The 19,237-nt window shown below is 34.1% G+C and overlaps 4 protein-coding genes across 9 annotated transcripts; 3 read left to right on the forward strand and 1 right to left on the reverse strand.

Moving 5' to 3' along the window:
• Positions 1-7,418: 7,418 nt before the first annotated feature.
• Positions 7,419-10,190, forward strand: LOC104758995 (AP-3 complex subunit mu). Of its 4 annotated transcripts, none has more exons than XM_010481971.2 (8): positions 7,419-7,569; positions 7,658-7,757; positions 7,956-8,066; positions 8,149-8,238; positions 8,723-8,970; positions 9,061-9,270; positions 9,356-9,563; positions 9,664-10,190. In XM_010481971.2, exons 1-8 carry the CDS (start codon positions 7,535-7,537, stop codon positions 9,907-9,909), a joined length of 1,248 nt encoding a protein of 415 aa, XP_010480273.1. In that variant the 5' UTR covers positions 7,419-7,534; the 3' UTR covers positions 9,910-10,190. The 4 variants fall into 4 exon arrangements, with proteins under 4 accessions (XP_010480273.1, XP_010480274.1, XP_019094230.1 ...); XM_087491425.1 differs by having other exon boundaries at positions 7,450-7,569; positions 8,160-8,238; XM_010481972.2 differs by lacking the exon at positions 8,149-8,238.
• Positions 10,060-12,072, forward strand: LOC104760085 (F-box/FBD/LRR-repeat protein At5g18770-like). Its single transcript, XM_087492588.1, has 5 exons — positions 10,060-10,114; positions 10,610-10,803; positions 10,941-11,507; positions 11,584-11,755; positions 11,849-12,072. The coding sequence occupies exons 1-5, from the start codon at positions 10,060-10,062 to the stop codon at positions 12,070-12,072; spliced, it is 1,212 nt and encodes a 403-aa protein (XP_087348714.1).
• A 3,398-nt stretch (positions 12,073-15,470) lies between these two features.
• On the reverse strand, positions 15,471-18,988 carry LOC104758992 (putative pentatricopeptide repeat-containing protein At1g56570). Of its 3 annotated transcripts, XR_015584269.1 has the most exons (4): positions 18,371-18,988; positions 18,174-18,269; positions 16,554-18,091; positions 15,471-16,449 (listed from the first exon to the last, which is right to left on the reverse strand). XR_015584269.1 is itself a non-coding variant. In XM_087491087.1 (2 exons), exons 1-2 carry the CDS (start codon positions 18,795-18,797, stop codon positions 16,883-16,885), a joined length of 1,833 nt encoding a protein of 610 aa, XP_087347213.1. In that variant the 5' UTR covers positions 18,798-18,944; the 3' UTR covers positions 16,460-16,882. The 3 variants fall into 3 exon arrangements, 1 of the variants encoding a protein (XP_087347213.1); XR_015584268.1 differs by having other exon boundaries at positions 15,597-16,449; positions 18,174-18,988; XM_087491087.1 differs by lacking the exon at positions 15,471-16,449 and having other exon boundaries at positions 16,460-18,091; positions 18,174-18,944.
• LOC104758993 (uncharacterized) lies at positions 15,657-16,236 on the forward strand. The gene has a single exon (XM_010481970.3). The coding sequence runs from the start codon at positions 15,657-15,659 to the stop codon at positions 16,143-16,145; it is 489 nt and encodes a 162-aa protein (XP_010480272.1). The 3' UTR covers positions 16,146-16,236.
• Positions 18,989-19,237: the final 249 nt, after the last annotated feature.

The raw sequence follows: 19,237 nt of genomic DNA on the forward strand, positions 1-19,237 counted from the left end.
GGCCGACCTTTGCGTTCTATAAAGAGGACAAACTCATTTGAATTGGATAATGTTAGTTTTATGTAGTAGGGTCGCTTCAATTCCGCTTTTGACTAGTCCTTTTGTAAGAATATTCTATCGGAATCTAAACAGAAAAGTACAGACGAATTCTAATTCTTCAAGAAACTTCAAACCGGTAATGCTTTTTTCTTTTATTTCGTAATCCAGAATTCTAAACCTATGTATATCTATGCTTTTTTCAGATCATTGATAACACGTAAATTTAATAGGGTATACGATGTTACTATGTTAGTTTCATACAAAAAGTTCTTATAAGAATTAAGGTAAGAGTCACTTGTTCTTCCTCTCCTGTGGTCGGTAATATATATATTCCTTTTGGTCGGTAATATTTACCATGAAGAATCTCAAAGTGTACCAAAATCATTAATATATACAGCAAAACCTCTATAAATTAATAAGATCGGGATTATAAAATTTTATTAATTTATAAAGATTTTAATTTATCGATAAATTAATAAAATATTAATTTATGAAGTTGGTGCTCATAAACTTGATTGATTAATAATCTTGGCTATTGTAATATGATAGATGTCAATAATTTACTAGATTATTCAGGTGAAAATGATACATATAGAAATTCGTAGTTTAGAAGAAATCACTCATACATGATGAAGTTAAAAAAGATAGGTAAAGTTTAGCAATTATCGCGTAGATAACTTTTTGCAATTTTTAGATACGACTTAAAAGAGAACACTAGAAGTTTTGATACAGTCAGGAAGATTAGAAATGAGCTCCAACAAGAATACAAATTCAATAATAGGTAAATAATAATATAATCATATATTTCACTAGATAATATATATATATATATATATATATATATATTAGTTTATATGATTATTAATTTATGATATTGATGGGACCATATTTTTTTTTTTTTGTCAACCATTGGGCCACAACTGGCCAGCCCATTAGCCAAATTCCTACATTCGTAGGAGCCGGGACTCGATCCCGGGTGTGATGGTGCCTTCTACAAATGGACTTACCTCCTGCCACTGCACTAAGGTCACTTCACCGACCTAACTTACACTGGACCATATTTTTACACTGGATTTCCAAAAAAAAAATTATTTTATTATTTTATCGAAATGTGTCATTTTTTACACCGACCTAACTTGAGACCGAAAGAATTTATTAATTTATAGCGAGTATTAATTGAAAGAGTATTAATTTATAGAAGTTCTAGTGTATTTGTATCGAACACGTAATAACACGAGTTCCCAAATACTCTTTAGATTTTCAACATATAGTTTTGATTCCAATTTGTGACTGAATCCAAAAAGTCATTTTAGTACTGTTAGTATTCTTATCCTTTGTTCTGAAATAGACATTTAAATTAAATTGCATCCATTAACTCTAGATCTTCTTTTTTTTCCTCTAAAAAACTTAGTAACAAGTTCTTCTTGGATTTGCTGATTGGACTTCGGCCCTGTTAAGTGGATGTGAGGACCGAGACTATTATAGTCAGACATACGAGCTTTAGAGTCTATGACACTCTCTTCCTCTGCTTTTTTAGTCTCCCAATTCTCAACCATTGTTTGCTAAAGAGTATCGTTGACCCATTTAGGTCAATCTCGACTAATCTTTGCTTTTCTAACCATGTCTTTCAACCATTTATGCAGAGACGCCGAATTGGACAAGCTAGCATGTGCGCAGAGATGCTGAATTGGAAAATCAGTCGCTCAAACACTAAAAACGCTTGAAAGATCCACCCACAAACTCCTGCAACCACAACCGCAATTCCCTAAAACGTCCATATTAAAATTATAATCAACATTAGAGACTACTATTCATAAACCTAAAAAATTCTAAAAATCCATAACATGCCCTACCTACCTGCCTTTCGCTATGGGTAGTGGTGACGAGCGCAACTGTTCAAAAAAACCCTGATATTGAGTACCACGACAATTCCGAATACACCAGCTCGAGGGAGAAACCACTTCCACAACCTTCGCATACTTGGGAATGCTAAAAAACCCTGATATTGAGTACTACGAACAATTCCGAATACACCAGCTCGAGGGAGAAACCACTTCCACAAGGACCACAACCTTCGCATACTTGGGAATGTTAAAAACCCGTGGACAAAAGCGCCTACTTAGTAAATAAGACAGCCCAAAAAGTACCATTTATCACGCGAGAACAGAGTTGAGGTACCGTTACCTATCTCAAGTTTCAGAAATGTAGCTACAAAATCGCAAAGTTTTAATAACTTCCGCCACGCCCATGAGCCTGAGTTTTAAAAACCGAACAATTTGCTATGTAATATATATGTAGACTATTAATATTTTGAGTTGTGTTTCTACCATCTATTTTATTTTAGTAAGAACCACTGACATTTAATTTGTCAACATATGTAATGTAATTTTAGTGTTTAATTTGGTCATTCACGAACTAATTAGGTAAGAGAGTCACTATACATGATTTTGTTTTGACTAAAAATCTATAAGAAAATTATTTGAAACTTCATGTTCCTTTTTTATTTTTTTTTACCATAAAAAAAATAACCTTTTTGCATATGTTTGTGTTATATATATAATCATCTAATCTAGAAAATTTCATCAAACAATCTTCAGAAATATCACAAAAATGGTTATCAAAATAAAAACTTTAATAACATATGTTTTTACTATCTTTTTCGTCATATCTTTTGTTCACAGTCGTACGACAAGATTGGGTACTACTGTATTCTTACATCCACTTTTTAAATCATGGGCTTGATTTTTTCCATATAATTAATGTGTATATTGGTTTAATGATTTGTATTGACAAACAGGTTATGGAATGTTGTTTGACGAAGTGAAATGCTTCGGAGGATTTGAACCGTGTCATGATCATGGGGACGTCAGTTGCACTGATTATTGTAACGATTATCAGTATGATTTTGGCGTATGTACTCAAGACCGTGTATGTTGTTGTCATAGAAATATTCCAAAATAAATCATGATAAATTAATCTAGTCAAAATGTATTGTTATTTCCTTTAATAATAACATTAGTTGTTTCAAGACTGAAATCTTATATCCTAGCTTCGTCTGTTTTATTGGTCAACGGATCTGAAGGGAAGGAAAACTAAAAAATGTGCAATGTCGATGCTATCTAACAAGGGGTGTCAAAATGGGTAGAAAGAGTTTATGTTGTTCGTCTATTATTTTAACCGGTATGGTTAAGCTTTTATACCCAAATAAATAAATGAGTATTGATGGATTCGTCCAATGGGTTCATGGGTTTAACGGGATAAACTCATCAAGGTTATGGATTACCTATAGATTAATCGAAAAAAACAAAAAATAATATATATCTAATATAATGACTTTTTATTTTGGTTTAATGGATTTTTGGCTTTAGGATTTTAGGATGTTTTTCTATTTTAATATCTGATACTATTTTCTTAAGTTTGAAAACTTTGGTTGGTTTTATAATTCTATTTTATAAGATATGTTATGGATTTAATATTAACTATTTTATTTTATTTTATTTTATTTATATATGGGTAATCCGTATAACCTATTTAGCTATTGGATTTTATATTATTGAATTTGGATAGATAAATCCAACCCATTATAACAAATGGGTCAGATTGAACCCGCCCACAAGAGTCTCCAACCCACATAGGTATGAGTCGGGTCAGGTCGGATTTAACCATCGCACCGGTCAATCATTACCTTTCCTGATAATGATCAAGACCTTGCCATATAAGCGAGGAACTATTTGGAATATGATCTGATTGAGAATTAATTTAAGGAATTATTGTCTCTGACTTTTTCATATAGAAGAAGTTATGATTTTGCAAACTTTGACAGTTCGACGCATGGTATATTATACATGACCATAAACTCATCAACAATTAGAACTCATATGTATACCAGCTAAATGGTGCCAATACCACAAATGGTTCGTCAGTGTATTTTGATACTTCCTTATCTATTTAAATGGTTTTATTTTTCCTGTTTTAAAATATGGTAAGTTTATTGGTAAATCTTTTAAAGAAGGAGAATAAAAAGATAGAATAAACAAGCTAAACGTTCTTGAAGACGTTCTTTGATGAGAATGAGTCTATGAAGACGATTAATTATCTTACGAAAACCGTATTTGCTAACGGAAAATTGGATGTCAAACGCTGTTTAAAGAATGTGTTATTTCACTAGGATTATAAATTTTTAATGTTGCACAAATTACTAAATTAGTACAGCAACTAGCTAATTAAGCTGTTCGTAAAAAATAGCCTTGGAAACATGATTTCTTAATGGGTGTTTTCTGTTCGTGAGATTTTGATGATCTTCGACCATGTAACCAGAGAGGCCAAGGCCAACGCCTTGTTCGTTTATTCATTTGGATGGACCATCTGAATGAATCATTCAGGTGTTGCTCGTTTTTGTAAAAAAAAAAAGCATCATCCAAAATCATTCACATGGATCATTTGAATAGTTTTAAAATTTTAGGCAAAAATTTGAAACTCATTTGGATGATTCTAGTTGGACCATTTGGATGAAAATGGTTCATCAAAAAATAACAGGAAAATTATTGATTGACCATCCAAATGAACTATTTTTTGATCCTGTTCGTTTCACCAGTTAGCATGTTCATTCAAATGATCCATTCAAAAGCGTTATCCAAATGATTCACTTGAATGTCAAATGACTCAACAAACAAAAAAAAATAGTTCATTTGGATGATGCATTTGAATGGAAATGTGTTTGTTTGGTTATTTTACATTCTCATCTAAATGGATTTGATTAGAATAATGACTAAACTACCCATGTTTTGATCTAACAATTTTTTCTTTTAATCTTAACCATATTAATTTTAAATATTGATCTAAAATATATATACATAAATTTTCATTCAAAACCAAACAAAAACTCTAGAAATCCCAATATAAATTATTTATAAGATATAAAACATGTTATGCCATTGTAAATTATTTGTAAATTATTTATAATAATTTTTTATAAGTTTTTACAATAAAGACGTGAAGTGAAGGAGAAGCTGAACTGCTCAAGAACAAGAGCAAGAGACTTAGGATTGAAGCAGAGGAATCACTTTTGGCTTGGAATGGGAAAGAATCTGTGTAATCATCCAACTCCCAAATGTTTCCTGCAAAACCAATGAACATCAATCAAGTTTGTAAATCCTTAGCTAAGTGACAATCCCAAATCCTACTATAGTAACATCAAACAAACACACAGCTTTACCATCAAACAAACCACAACAACGAAGTCTCTGGTTTACTAACCACAACTTCAAGCATCAAATAAACAAACGTAACCACAAAGCTTTACTAACCGAAGTCTCTGCTTAGGATCAGAAAACACAGAGCTCAGAAAAAGCTGTAAAATTCACAATCGGATAAGAAGCAGAGACTCAAACAACCCCATATACAGAGCATAAAACTGAGCACATACCTTCTAATATGGAAGTGTAGTTCCTTCTGCCATCTCCATAGTGATAGAATCATGCACATCTTCCATCATTCTATCACCAGCAGGTATGTATGGAACATGTCCATCATTTTCATCACCATGATGTTCATATGATTCCACCACTTCCCAATGTAAAAAATCAATATCATCCTCTTGTGAATCTTTGATAAAATTATGGAGAGCCATTGTTGCTATCACAATCTTAATCCATTTATTCAGCTCATACTGAGGGTGCTTCCTGTCAAGAATTCTCCATTTGGCCTTCCAAACACCAAAGGTTCTCTCAATTATCGATCTCAGACCAAAATGTTTACGGTTAAACAGCTCCCTACTGTTGGTCGGTGGTCCTCCTCTGCTGAACTGGTCTAGGTGATATCTAACTCTACGATGAGGGCCTAGGTAACCACTTCTAGTTGGATACCCTGAGTCCACTAAATAGTATTTTCCAGGCGGAGGATGAGGGAAAGAAGCTTCTTGTGTAGCACAATATGTTAGCACTTTTGTGTCATGTGCTCTCCCGGGAACTCCAACATAAGCATAAGTAAATCTCATACTGAAATTGCATATTGCAAGCAAATTCATTGTTGCTTCTGCTTTTCGACCTCTAAATGGCTCTACATTCCCTGATGAAGGACGAACTGGCACATGAGTACCATCAAGGGCACCAATGCAGTCTCTAAAATAAGGCATATACCGGCTATCATTCACTAGAAAAGGACTAACACTTGTCAAATCATCCCTTGTAGGTTTCACTATATCTGCTGCAAGTTTTAATAGAGCACTTAAAACCTCATCCAACTTCCTCTTCACTGTATCGAGTGAATGTTGATATTGCTCAGCTATGACGCGTACAGTTAGATCTTGTGCAACCATCTCTAAGAACATCGCAACACTCTTTTCTAGAAAAATATGGCAAGATCCCTCTAACTTATACTGTTCCGATAGCCTCTTACATAAACTCCTAAATGTTGACTGGTTCATGCGTAGAATATCAAAGCATTATACCTTAGACTCGAACATAAACCGATGCACACGGCACCATCCTTCACCTCTGTTTGTCCTCACTAGTTGTCTGTCAATATTAACTTTCTTCACTCCATACTTTTCTTCTATAAGAGCATACATGTAGTTTTCCTCCTTTAATACCAAATCCATGTCATCATCCTCAATCAAACACCTGAACGTTTCCTACAATTTGTATCAAATGGTATCAGAGGTTAGCATCACGTTTCCTATAATTTGTATCATTCGAAAGCATGAACTTATACAAAACCATACCTGCATAATGAATAATCTGAGAAAAAACTTGAATGAAGCAATATTAAAAGACCTTCAAGGACTGCTCTTCAATTCCAAGTGATAGACTTGTGACCAAAATTAGTAGGACAATGAAAGACAATCTCAAATAAACATCATAAATTCCCAAATACACATAATGAAATCTCAAATAAACATAATAAAATCTCAAATAAACATCATAAAATCTCATAGGTATTGAAAGTTAAACACTGGAGTTTACAGAAAACATAAAACAATAGTAGAATCTGGGTACAAGATTATCAATAAAATTATAGAAATAATCAATGGTGGTATAACAGAAAAAATGGTAAAGTAAATTACAACAAATACATGTTTTTGTTATTTCTGTTAACTGGTGCCACTTTGGTAATCATTTTTTAATGATGAAATTTCTGAACGAATTCAAAAATGGTATACAGTGATTCATCTGCCGCATCACAAAACTTTCAAATTCATAGAAACTCTCATAAACAAAGAGAGTTATTGATCTCGGTTGTATTTAAAACCCATTTTTGTTGATATTTTTAAATGACGAAAGGAAAACAAAGAAAAAAAAGTTTTAGAAGTGCAACAGTAAAATCAAAAGCGAACAAAAACTACGGACTTTATAAGCCCAACATGAGCCCATTACTCTACTATTTCCAATCGTAATTGAAAGTCTCTGACTCGCCCAGAGTATTCTAGCTCGAAGCTAAAGAAACCAAAATCGAGAACACAAAGGCAATCACAGATTCACGCATCGTGGGGAGAGAGATGCTTCAATGTATATTTCTCCTCTCCGATTCTGGGTAAGTGAATCTTCAACCCTGAAATCTTCAGATTCAGATCGACTTTAATTTAATCAGTCTGAAATTTTTGGACTTTGTGTGTTCACAGAGAGGTGATGCTGGAGAAGCAGCTTACAGGTCATCGCGTTGATCGATCCATATGTGCTTGGTTCTGGGATCAGTCTTTATCCCAAGGCGATTCCTTTAAGGTATTCTTATACTAAAGTTCCTTTTTTTTTACTTCATTGATTCTTGAATTTGTCTGATTTGTCAAGTTTCAATCTTTTATCATTACATTTACAAATTCGAATCCAAAGTTGGAGACTTTAACTTATGGTTCATCTTTTACCTCTTGACTGTACTGTATTAGTGTGTGTCTTATGCATTCTTGTTTTGTTTTTGGATAGTCACTTCCAGTGATTGCTTCACCAACACATTACCTATTTCAAATCGTTCGTGACGGTATCACGTTCTTAGCTTGTAGTCAAGTTGAAATGCCACCTTTGATGGCAATCGAGGTGAATCTTTTGCTTCTTTCTTTGTAGATTCCAATGTTTGCGTAAATGGTGAAGCTTTTTGTAACTTTTTGTGAAGTTTTAGTTCCTTTGTAGAGTTGCTGATGTTTTGTCTGATTACCTTGGTGGGGTAAATGAAGATCTCATTAAGGATAATTTCATCATTGTCTATGAGGTATCTTTGTTTATCAGTATGCAATTTATGAGTGGCTATTATAGTTTCTGCACGTTCGTTAGTCTAGCTCATATGTGCTTACTTGTTTCTCTGGTGGGATGCGGTTCATTTGTTACTTCGATTTACCATTTGTGCAAAGTTTCTGACACCAAAAGAAAGACATTTTGGGATACGGTTACATATTTTTTGTGTGTGTAATCAACTGTAGTTGTGGATTCTTTCTATATGATCTGGAGATTGGAGAATATATGTTAATCGTTACATTTTTCTATGTCAATATCATAGTATCCGCATTTTTCTCCACCTTTTGAGTGATTGAAACAAAGATGTTACTGTGTTGAATTGTTCTTCTTTTCCTGTGAACTTGTTTCGTTGGTTTGCTTTAACTGTTAGATTAATAGCTTCGTTGTGTCTGCCGAAGTTTATTTTTGCTATGGCCTGATTGCCTTAAACTGAAAAGGTTACCCATATTTGTGACTTGTAGCTTTTGGATGAGATGATCGATAATGGTTTCCCTCTCACAACAGAACCAAGCATCCTGAGAGAAATGATAGCTCCACCGAATCTAGTTAGCAAAATGTTGAGTGTTGTAACGGGAAATGCTTCCAATGTTAGTGACACACTCCCGAGTGGAGCTGGCTCTTGTGTTCCATGGCGACCGACAGATCCAAAGTACTCTAGCAACGAAGTTTATGTTGACCTCGTTGAAGAAATGGATGCAATTGTAAACAGGTTTGTGCTTTAAAGAAGATTCACAAAAAAACTTCATCTAACGTATACAACCCACATCACTCGAAACATATACTTTTGAAAAACATTCAGGGATGGAGAGTTAGTAAAATGCGAGATTTATGGCGAAGTCCAAATGAATTCTCAGCTCACTGGTTTTCCAGATTTGACATTGTCGTTTGCAAATCCATCAATCCTCGAAGACATGAGGTTTCACCCGTGTGTACGCTTCAGACCGTGGGAATCTCATCAAGTTCTCTCCTTTGTTCCTCCAGATGGAGAGTTCAAGCTCATGAGTTACAGGTTTGTGTTCTTTTCTTTCACAGCCAAACGTTAATCTTACACTATCTTAAAGATGTATTCTACAGTCTAAGGCATCTCTGATTAGGGTGAAGAAGCTGAAGAACACACCTGTATATGTAAAACCTCAAATAACATCAGATTTGGGTACATGTCGAGTTAGCGTGCTAGTGGGAATCAGAAGTGACCCAGGAAAGGCGATTGAGTCGATAACCTTGAGTTTCCAGCTTCCTCATTGTGTTTCATCTGCAGATCTCTCATCAAATCATGGAACTGTAACCATCCTCTCTAACAAGGTAATATATGTGTGTCAGGCTTTTGCTTTTGAGTTCAGTTTCCGGATTTAGAAAATTTTCCCGTTTTGAGTAGGATGTGCATACTATGTTTTGCTTGCAGACATGTACATGGACGATCGGGCGAATCCCAAAGGACAAGACTCCGTGTTTGTCCGGAACACTAGCGTTGGAAACGGGGTTAGAACGGCTTCATGTGTTTCCGACATTCAAACTCGGGTTTAAGATAATGGGTATTGCTTTATCTGGTCTAAGAATCGAGAAACTTGATCTTCAAACTCTCCCTCCTCGTCTGTACAAAGGGTTTCGTGCTCAGACACGCGCTGGTGAATTCGATGTCAGATTGTAGCTTTACTTTCCCTCCGCCTACGGTCATGCTTGTTCAAAAGTCTTCACTTTGGGCTCCTGTTGTTTGTGCCAAATTGTTTCGCCTTCGATTAAAAAAGAAAAAAAAATGTATTGCATCCAACGATTTTTGTGATCGAAGTTACGATATTTTATGGGTATCGTTAACTTGGAGGTCAATATTATATTACGTAGTGTACTAGATTTTGGTATAGTCATTTACACAAGAAAACAACGATGATGTTGTTCTTCCTCCTCTTATAAAACAACGATGGTGTTACAGCACGAGTTTGACTTTTATTTTATACAGAATTTTGTATCTTATTATAATAAATAAGATTATAAGATAATCATAAAATACAAAACATCAAAACCATATCAGAGAAAGAACATTTTGAAACAAAACGAATAAATATTAGAGCTTGTCTAGTCGAAATTTTCGCCTAAGGTATCGTGACTTTTACCTTCTTGAGCCGTTTCTTGAAATCTCTTTTGAGAGCATTGCAAAGAATTGTAAATTCCGCTGCGTTACTGAATTGACATCTTAATATAGCTCCAGCCAGATCGGAAGCCTCTTGTTATGCGTGTTTCCTTTTAATTCTCCTGTGCTACGTACCAAGGATCAGGTATGATTGTATGAGCATTCTATAAGAAAATTGGTTAAGGTTTTTGAAATCGATAGACTTGAACAAAAACGGCTATAGAAGGAGGAGGTGTCAGAAGCGGGGATGATAGGATAAGCTTATTACCTGAAGATTTGATGTGTAACATAGTAAGCTTTCTTAGGCCTAAAGATGCTGTTAGGACAAGTGTTTTGTCCTCTAGATGGAGAAATCTTTGGCTAAAAGTTTCTACATTGGACTTGAACGTCGCTCATATTCGAAACTACGATGCATGTGTGAGTTTAATCGATATGTTCCACAAGTACGGGTCATACTTGAGTACATTCAAGTTAACCTTTGATCAAGATATCTGTGGCCATAACTTTTCACCTTTGGAGCCATGTCTCAGTAGAGTGCTTATTAACCAATTCAGCGTTTCGAAGTTTTGACTAAATTCGGATATATGATAGAGATACCGTTAAATAATTCTGTGTGCAAGAAATTGGTATGCTTAAGGCTAAGTTTGGTTAGGTTGAATGGTTTTGAGTCACTTGAGTTTCCTTGTCTCAAGATTATGAACTTATCTCATGTCAAGTTTCCCTCCAATGACGCTGCAACGATGCTAGTTCCATGCTCTCCGGTTCTCGAAGAGTTAGTAATACGTAGGGCATTAAATACTATAGCGGAGTTAGATTTACGCGTTTGCTCTAAGTCACTAGAGAGATTATCTCTCTCACTCTTTTATTATGCTGATAATAAAGGCGGTGGAACCGCAGCTGTGATCGATGCTCCGAGACTCAAATATCTGAGCCTCAAAGCTAGCCAACACGAAATCATCAGAATAATCAATATCAGTCCTTTGGCCACGATTGGTCTTGATGTACTAGACTTTGCTTCGACTGATGATAGTTGTAAGTTTAGGGAAAGAAATAGCTTATATAATCTACTCACCAATGTCTCAAGTGTTGGAGATATGACCATCTCAAGGGAGACTCTTATGGTATGTATCTCTATACTTTTCTCTTAGTCACTTCATATTATATAATATACTCTTACATGTTATTTTTTACTGGCAGTTGATCCATCATATGAGGGACTTTAACCCATTGCCCAATTTTTATGACTTGTCTCGTTTGAGCGTTACTATGCACTCATATGAGTATCAGGAACTGTTGCCATTTTTTCTTGAGAGCTGCCCCAGTCTGAAATACCTTACCTTGGTCTTGGTGATGATTTTGCTTAAACTGTGCAACTTTTTAACTTTATAGAAGAAAGGTTTTTTCTTCAATTTAGTATTTTTATTTTTGTGACTGCTGGAACTGGATATGGACTATCAAGTAGATAAGGAAACAAAACTCTCCAGACTCTTACCTTGTTGTTTGTTATCTTCCTTTGAATCTGTTGATATCAAAAGCCCGATCACAAAGAAAGGAACTGAACTAAAACTAGTTAGATACTTTCTGAAGAACTCAGCAACACTGAAGAAGCTTGTGTTACGTTTGAATCAGTCTTATGGAGAGAAACAGGAGTTTCAACAACTGCTTGAATATCCACGTGTCAATTAGTTATTCTTTGACTTTTAATGCATTTTACAGGGTTTTTGAGCTTTTGAGTTTTATGATATGCTTTTTTATTCACCTCGTTTGACATTGATCGTATATGCTTTTTTATTCACCTCGTTTGACATTGAAAATTCGAATGGGTTACGATTTATTAACCATCTGTTATGGTTATATATCATCTTTAATCGTAATCTTAACTATTATATATATGGTTTCAAACGGGTTCTATACATAAGAGTTATTTGATGATTGTTGTTGTACAGTCCAAAATCTTACATTTTTTATAATGAAAAATTAAATGACGATGTATATCGACCAATTTTTGTTTTACAATATGAAATATATGTGATTAATATCTTTATCCGAACATTTGACATGTGTATTTGCATTATACACTGTTACTAGAAAATTACATGTGTATTTGCATTATACATTGTACATTTGAAATGTGTATTTGCATTGTACAGTACACTGTTGTATTATACACGGTTGCATTATACATGTGTATTTGCATTATACACTGTTAAAAAACTAAAGAAAATATATTAATTATTCAGAAATTGTAGGGATATTAAATTTTTTTAAAAAGGTGTGGTCGTATCATTTATGATTTGCTTATTTCGATACAGTTTCTAGATTTTCGTTTTTTCCACTGGAAAATAGTTAGTAGTTCCTAATAGTTTGATGTTTAGGATTTTTCATACATATTATAATAATAGGGTATATAATTAATTTATTATTTACTTTTTTTTCTTTATGATTTTGATTTTTTATTTTTGGTTATCTCATTCATATGGTGATGATTTATTTTTCTTACATTTTCTCTACTTTTCTATTTTTCCACCTTTTTAATATTAAAAATATTTAGAACATCAATTTTTTAGAGACATTTTTTTTTAAAACATTAAGTTATGAGGGACAAAGGAAGTACTAATTAAGAAAAATGATAATAAAAAACTAATATAAAGATGAAAGAGAAGGAAAACAGAAGAGAATTGTTCCTTTAATTATAGGAGTGTCAGAATGGGTAATCTGATCCGACCCATATCCACATGGGTTTGCAACTTTCGTGGATGAGTTCAACCTGACCCATTTATTATAATGGATTAAATTTATATATCCAAACCCAATAATATGAAATCCAATGGCTAAATAAGTTATATGGGTTACCATATATAAATAAAACAAAATTAATTAATTAATATTAAATCCATAACATATTTATATAAAATAGTATTATAAGGCCAACCAAAGTTTTCTTTAAGAAAATAATATCTAGATATTAAAAAAAATAAAAACTATTCTTAATTTAAAATAAAAAAACACTTGAATTTATTTAGATGATTTAATCCGATTCATTAACTTTGTAGTCTTCATTCTTCATCTTTCGTTTCATTCATTAACCCATTTGACAAACCCATCAAAACCTATTTATTTATATGTGTATGAAAATTTAACCCATATCCGTTAAAATAATAGACAAGCACGGTAAACACATGGATTTTTATCCATTTTAACACCCTTATTTAATTGCTTATACAAGAAACATTTCTCAAAACAAGTAGACAACTATCATTTTTTAATGATTACTATTAATAATATATATATATATATATATATATATATATTTGTTTTAAAGAAACGTTACACGGTTATTGCTGCTAGAGTTGGTCTAAGCATTCCATCAAATATAGTTTTTTTTTTGTTTTAATATGTTTTTATTAATTTCTGAATCTTTCATGTCAAATTACTCCAATGTATAATCCAAGTCTATGTGTTAATGTCTAATAGCATATTTTTGGATAAACCGTTATTTATTACTTCCTCTCTTTCATTTTAGTTAAAATACAAAGGTTAAGAAATTACAAAATATATCTTTATTTTTACATGACATAATATTATTTAATTTTATTTAAAAGAGTTTAACCAATTAAATAAAATACTGCAGAATATAAAATGGTCATAATATATTAAATAAATATAAATAATGTATTAAAATTTGAAAAAGTCTTATAAAGTGGAACAAAAATAAAAGGCTAAAAGATATTATAATTGGAAAAAGAGTATATGTGACTAATAAAAATTATTTTTAAAGTGAGGAAAAGAAGAACTAAAATTTCATATAAGTTAAAATTTAATTTTATTTATGAAACATGCTATGCATTTCAATATTTTGACTAAAAATTATTTGGATAGATGTCAATTGCTCAATGTCCCATAGAATGTTTTTGAGTGAACTCTTTTTATTATATATAAGATAATAAATTAAAAGATTACCTTATTAATTTATAAAAGCATGAACCTATATATGTTTTTATTTTTTATTTTGTGAACTTTTAAATACTAATTGAATATATAGATGTATATATGAAGAGGTTTTTGGCAGTAGGATCTAAATTTCAGGAAACTTTTCATTTGATGATTTCTAGTTACAAAAATAGTATTATACAGCATGTATCTACTAATTCTGTCCTTAATGTTGTTATATTTTCTTTTGGTCAACAGTCAACACACATAATTTACTACTAAAATTAAACGATCTCTTTTTTTTTTAGTCACTCTATTTTTTTAGAAAAAAGTGCTACTAAACAATTTGACAACAATAAAACAATAAATATATTGATTGACAAAAAAAATAAATAAATATATTTCTCAATACTTAAAACCTTTTTAGTGTAAAAATAATCCATTACTTTTAGATGTACATTACAAAAATTTAGATATCTACGTAGTGGTTACAAGTTTTGGTCTATACTTAGAAATATTAATCTAACCTAACTATAACTTTATTTGAAGTCTTGTGATGACTCTAGAGAATAGATCTCTGCATACGAGACCGTGATTCATGTACCTTTTATTTGTTTTTGGTTTATTCATCACATATGCAAGTTGTAACCTCACAATGCGAATAAATGAGGTGACCGTCCAACCTATAAATGTAAAAAAATGCGTTTCACACATGTCCACGCGTTATTGGTTACATATTCTGTGACGTTTGTCTCCTCACCCAAGTCACTTTAATTTAGGCCATAAATCTGCCCAACTGTAACCATTAAAGACCTTTACTGTATGTATACATGCATCAACCCAAATTTTTTATTCATCTTTTTTTTTTTTCACCTAATAAATTAATATTTCTAAATATAGACTGACCTAAAAAAAATAATGCTAATAAAAGGATGATATCTTGATTTTTGATCTTTTGATATAAATGTGTGATTTGTAGTAATTTCAATGTGATGTTTTGAATATTTGCAGATTGGATTCTAAAAACCAAAGACTCACAACTTTAAGGCAATGATCAACTACTTTTCTTGCTCAAATTGTGTAACCTTTTTTAACATCCCAATGCTTTTTAATCTTTGACTTATAACTTTTTAACCCTAAACCTTTGTAGGAGCTTTTCATAGTCACATGTCATTCTATTTCATACAGTGGCAAAATCCGTAATTAAATAGAGAATACAAGGGTGAATCCATACCACACCACCTATAAATTAAAAGGCAAAAATCTCTCACTAAAAACCCAAAAGACAGAGATCTTAACACAAAACAAAGCAAACACCAAAAAAAAAAAAAAACACAGAGATGGGTTTGGTTACAGATGAAGTGAGAGCTAGGGCAGAGAAATACACAGGAGATGAGTTATGCCGTGAGAAGACAAAGGAGTTTCTCAAGGAAGTCTCTATGCCTAATGGGTTATTGCCATTGAAGGACATTGAAGAGGTCGGTTACGACAGACAGACAGGTATTGTGTGGTTGAAGCAGAAGAAGAGCATCACCCACAAGTTTGAAGCTATTAGTAAACTTGTCTCTTACGCCACTGAGGTTACCGCCCAGGTGGAGGTCGGAAAGATCAAGAAGCTCAGCGGTGTTAAGGCCAAGGAGCTTCTTATCTGGGTCACTCTCAATGAGCTTGTCTTGGAGGAGCCGATTAGTTCAGGGAAGATCAATTTCAAGACACCGACCGGTCTGTCCAGGACTTTCCCAGTGTCTGCTTTTATTGTTCCTGAGGTTGAGAAGCCTGCAATTGAGAAGAACAATGTCAAAGAAGCTGTTGCAGTCACTGATGCTTAGTCTCTCTCTATTTTATCCTTCTAATCATGTTTTACTTTCTGTTTAAGTTCCTTTATCAATAAGATAATACAATTTCAGATTTGGATCTAAAGATATCTATAAAATTTATATCCTTTATAAAAGCAGATTCTGTATTATCAAAAAAGAAACTATGAAAAAAGTTAAGGCTCTTAATTGTGTAGATCTGAACCTAGTGGACAGCTTCTGATGTTAACGTTTCAGCAGAAAGCAATATCTTGTGCTTTTAATGAAGGAAACTCAGAGGTTACTCCATACCCAACGATTTCTAAAAGTTGCTTGGAGGCTATCATAAATCACAAGAAAAAAGAGATGTATTATAAATAGGCCAACAACACTTGATCCACTGAGACATGTTAAGATTGTCCTGATACCAAAACTTGCCATTACCTGATCTAAATCGAGGTATGGTGATGTTTGCTCTTCAATAAGTAGGACAGTCACCAATACCATATGTATGCATAGAGCCATACCTAAAAGAGACTTGTCCAGGTACTGTCAGTTTCAGTGGTCTTCAACAATCCTTTGACGTCATTCATATTAACTTTCGTGATCTTTGTTAGTTGTGTCTTGCGTCATTAAATAAGCGGAAAAAGCCGTTGAGCATCAATCCAACCGACAACTTAACAACAAACAACAGCACTAGCGCATTAATATACCAAATCCTCTCCATTTTACTCGATCACGACGAAATCAAGAACCAGATTATGATATCATGTTTAAGTTCCGACTTCTTGATCATGAACTAAGGAGTCTAAGTCAGGAACATAGCCAGCTTCTTTGGTCTCTTCTATCAATAGACCTAAGACTGAATACACAGAACTCGCATTAGGACACATTTTGTCGCTCACAGCGAAGCTAAAAACCTGGTTTTCGACCTGGATCCAGCTCATACCAGCTTCTTTTTTGTTCCCCATCATCTTCCTCACTCTCGCAAAATCAACCCACTGCCCTTCTGCTGCATAGATGTACGAAAGCATCACATAAGTACCCACCATTCTCGGTTTCAATTCCATAACTTTTCTTGCAGCCATTCTACTTATCACTCCCGTGTGCTTATGAGCTTTACAAGCCCCAAGAATCGCTCCCCACGTGGATTCATCTGGCCTAAACGGCATCTTCTCAACCAATTCATAAGCCTCACCTATCTTTCCAGCTCTTCCAAGCAAATCCACAACACAGTTGTAAATATCTCGGTCAGGAGTAAGACCATACTCGCTTTCCATCTCTTTAAAGTACTTCAATCCTTTCTCCACTAGACCAGCATGGCGACACGCACTCAAAACCGCCATGAACACAATCCGGTCGGGTCTAATACCTGAACAAACCATCTTGTCAAAAAGCTCAACAGCTTGTTCTCCACAACCATGTGATCCGTACCCAATCATCATCGAAGTCCAAGACACAAGATTCCTCCTCTCTGTGATTTCTCCAAATACTCTCTGAGAGTCAGGTATGTCACCACATTTAGCATACATATCAATCAAAGCATTGGCTAACTCAACGTTCTTGTTAAACCCTCTTCTATAAACCCTTCCATGAAGTTGCTGGCCACAGTTCAACGCTGCTATATTAGCACAAGCAGCAACTAAGCTTGTGAAAGTGTAACAATTAGGCACAAAGCCTTGTGATTCAAACCGTTGAAACATGAGCAGAGCTTCACTGCTGTCTGATCTCTCGAGTTCAGAAATAAGAGTGTTCCATGTGATCAGATCTCTATCTACCATCTCATGGAAATAGCGTTTCGCCTCTGGTAAATACCCACACCTGCAATACAAGTCCAGTATAGAGTTCATCACCGGGAGGTTAGACTGAAACCCGCGTTTAATCACTGATGCATGAATTTGCTTGCCGGTTGTAACAGAATCAATCGAAGCTGAAGCTCTAACTGCTATCGTTATACAGTAAGGCGTCACATCTGCATTCTCCTGAACACACAAAACATATGCAAAAATGATAAAACCTCAAAACATAACAACTTCTTTGAAGGCAAAGATGTAGGAAAATTACCAGAAACATCTGCTTATACATCTTTAAACCGCCAAAGCCATCACCCAAATGTGTAAACCCGGTGATTAGAGTAGTCCATGTAACATCATTTTTCACCTTAATATCCCGAAAAATCAAACAAGCCGACTCCATTGTTACAGAACAAGTAGCGTACATATTCATTAAAGCATTGTCAACATACAGAGAACCTTCCATACCAAGTTTAACCACAACCCCATGAACAGAAGCACCATAAGCCAAAACCTTCATGTTTCTACAAGACTTCAGAACGCTCGAGAGTGTGAACTCGTTCGGACTCGTTCCTCGCCTAATCATCTCTTGAAAACACTCCCAAGCGCGAGCGTTGTAGTTGGAAGAAGCGTAACCGGTGATCATTGCGGTCCAGGCAACTACGTCTCTTTCAGGCATTTCGTCGAACAGTGAGCGTGCTTCTTCGACTAAGCCTTTTTCGAAATATGAAACGATTAGATTGGTCGCTAAAATGTGATGCTTCTTGGGTTTATAAGGATGAGACGACTCTGTGTTTTGACTTGACTCGACGCAGGCGTTGCGTAGGGAGCTTCTGACAAAGTTTGGGATTGGTTTAAACGCATTGGAGCGTGCAAGTTTCGTCGTGATGCTCATTCTCTTGCTTACAGACACTAGCAATGTCTGATCACAGTTTGTTTGAGAATTCTGCGTTCTTTAGTAATTTCACCATTGTCGGAACGACAAAGCTCCTAGTTGACTAGTTGTAAATTGTAATCCTTCGGAGTTGAGCATGGCGCATTCGGCAGTGTTCGGGTATCCGGGTCGGGTTAGTTCGAGTTTAGGACGGGTTTGAAGTAAAAGGTTTTAGAATTTAAACCAGATCAGTTCGGTTTGGGTAGGTGAAAGTTTGGTTCGGGTATCCGGGTTGGGTCATTTGAGTATTTAGTTTTTCATTTCTATGAAATTGCATGGTCAGTTAGCTAAAATTTGAATAAGTTTCGATTGCAAATTGGTTAATTTCACCAAGTTTTTTGCTCAAATTTTTTATGAATTTTGGTTTAAGTATTAAAATCAAAAGGGTCAAAAGTTAAAAG

This window comes from Camelina sativa, chromosome 16 (assembly GCF_030686135.1).
Source record: "Camelina sativa cultivar CO46 ecotype springtype chromosome 16, ASM3068613v1".
In the NCBI taxonomy this organism is placed as follows: Eukaryota; Viridiplantae; Streptophyta; class Magnoliopsida; order Brassicales; family Brassicaceae; genus Camelina; species Camelina sativa.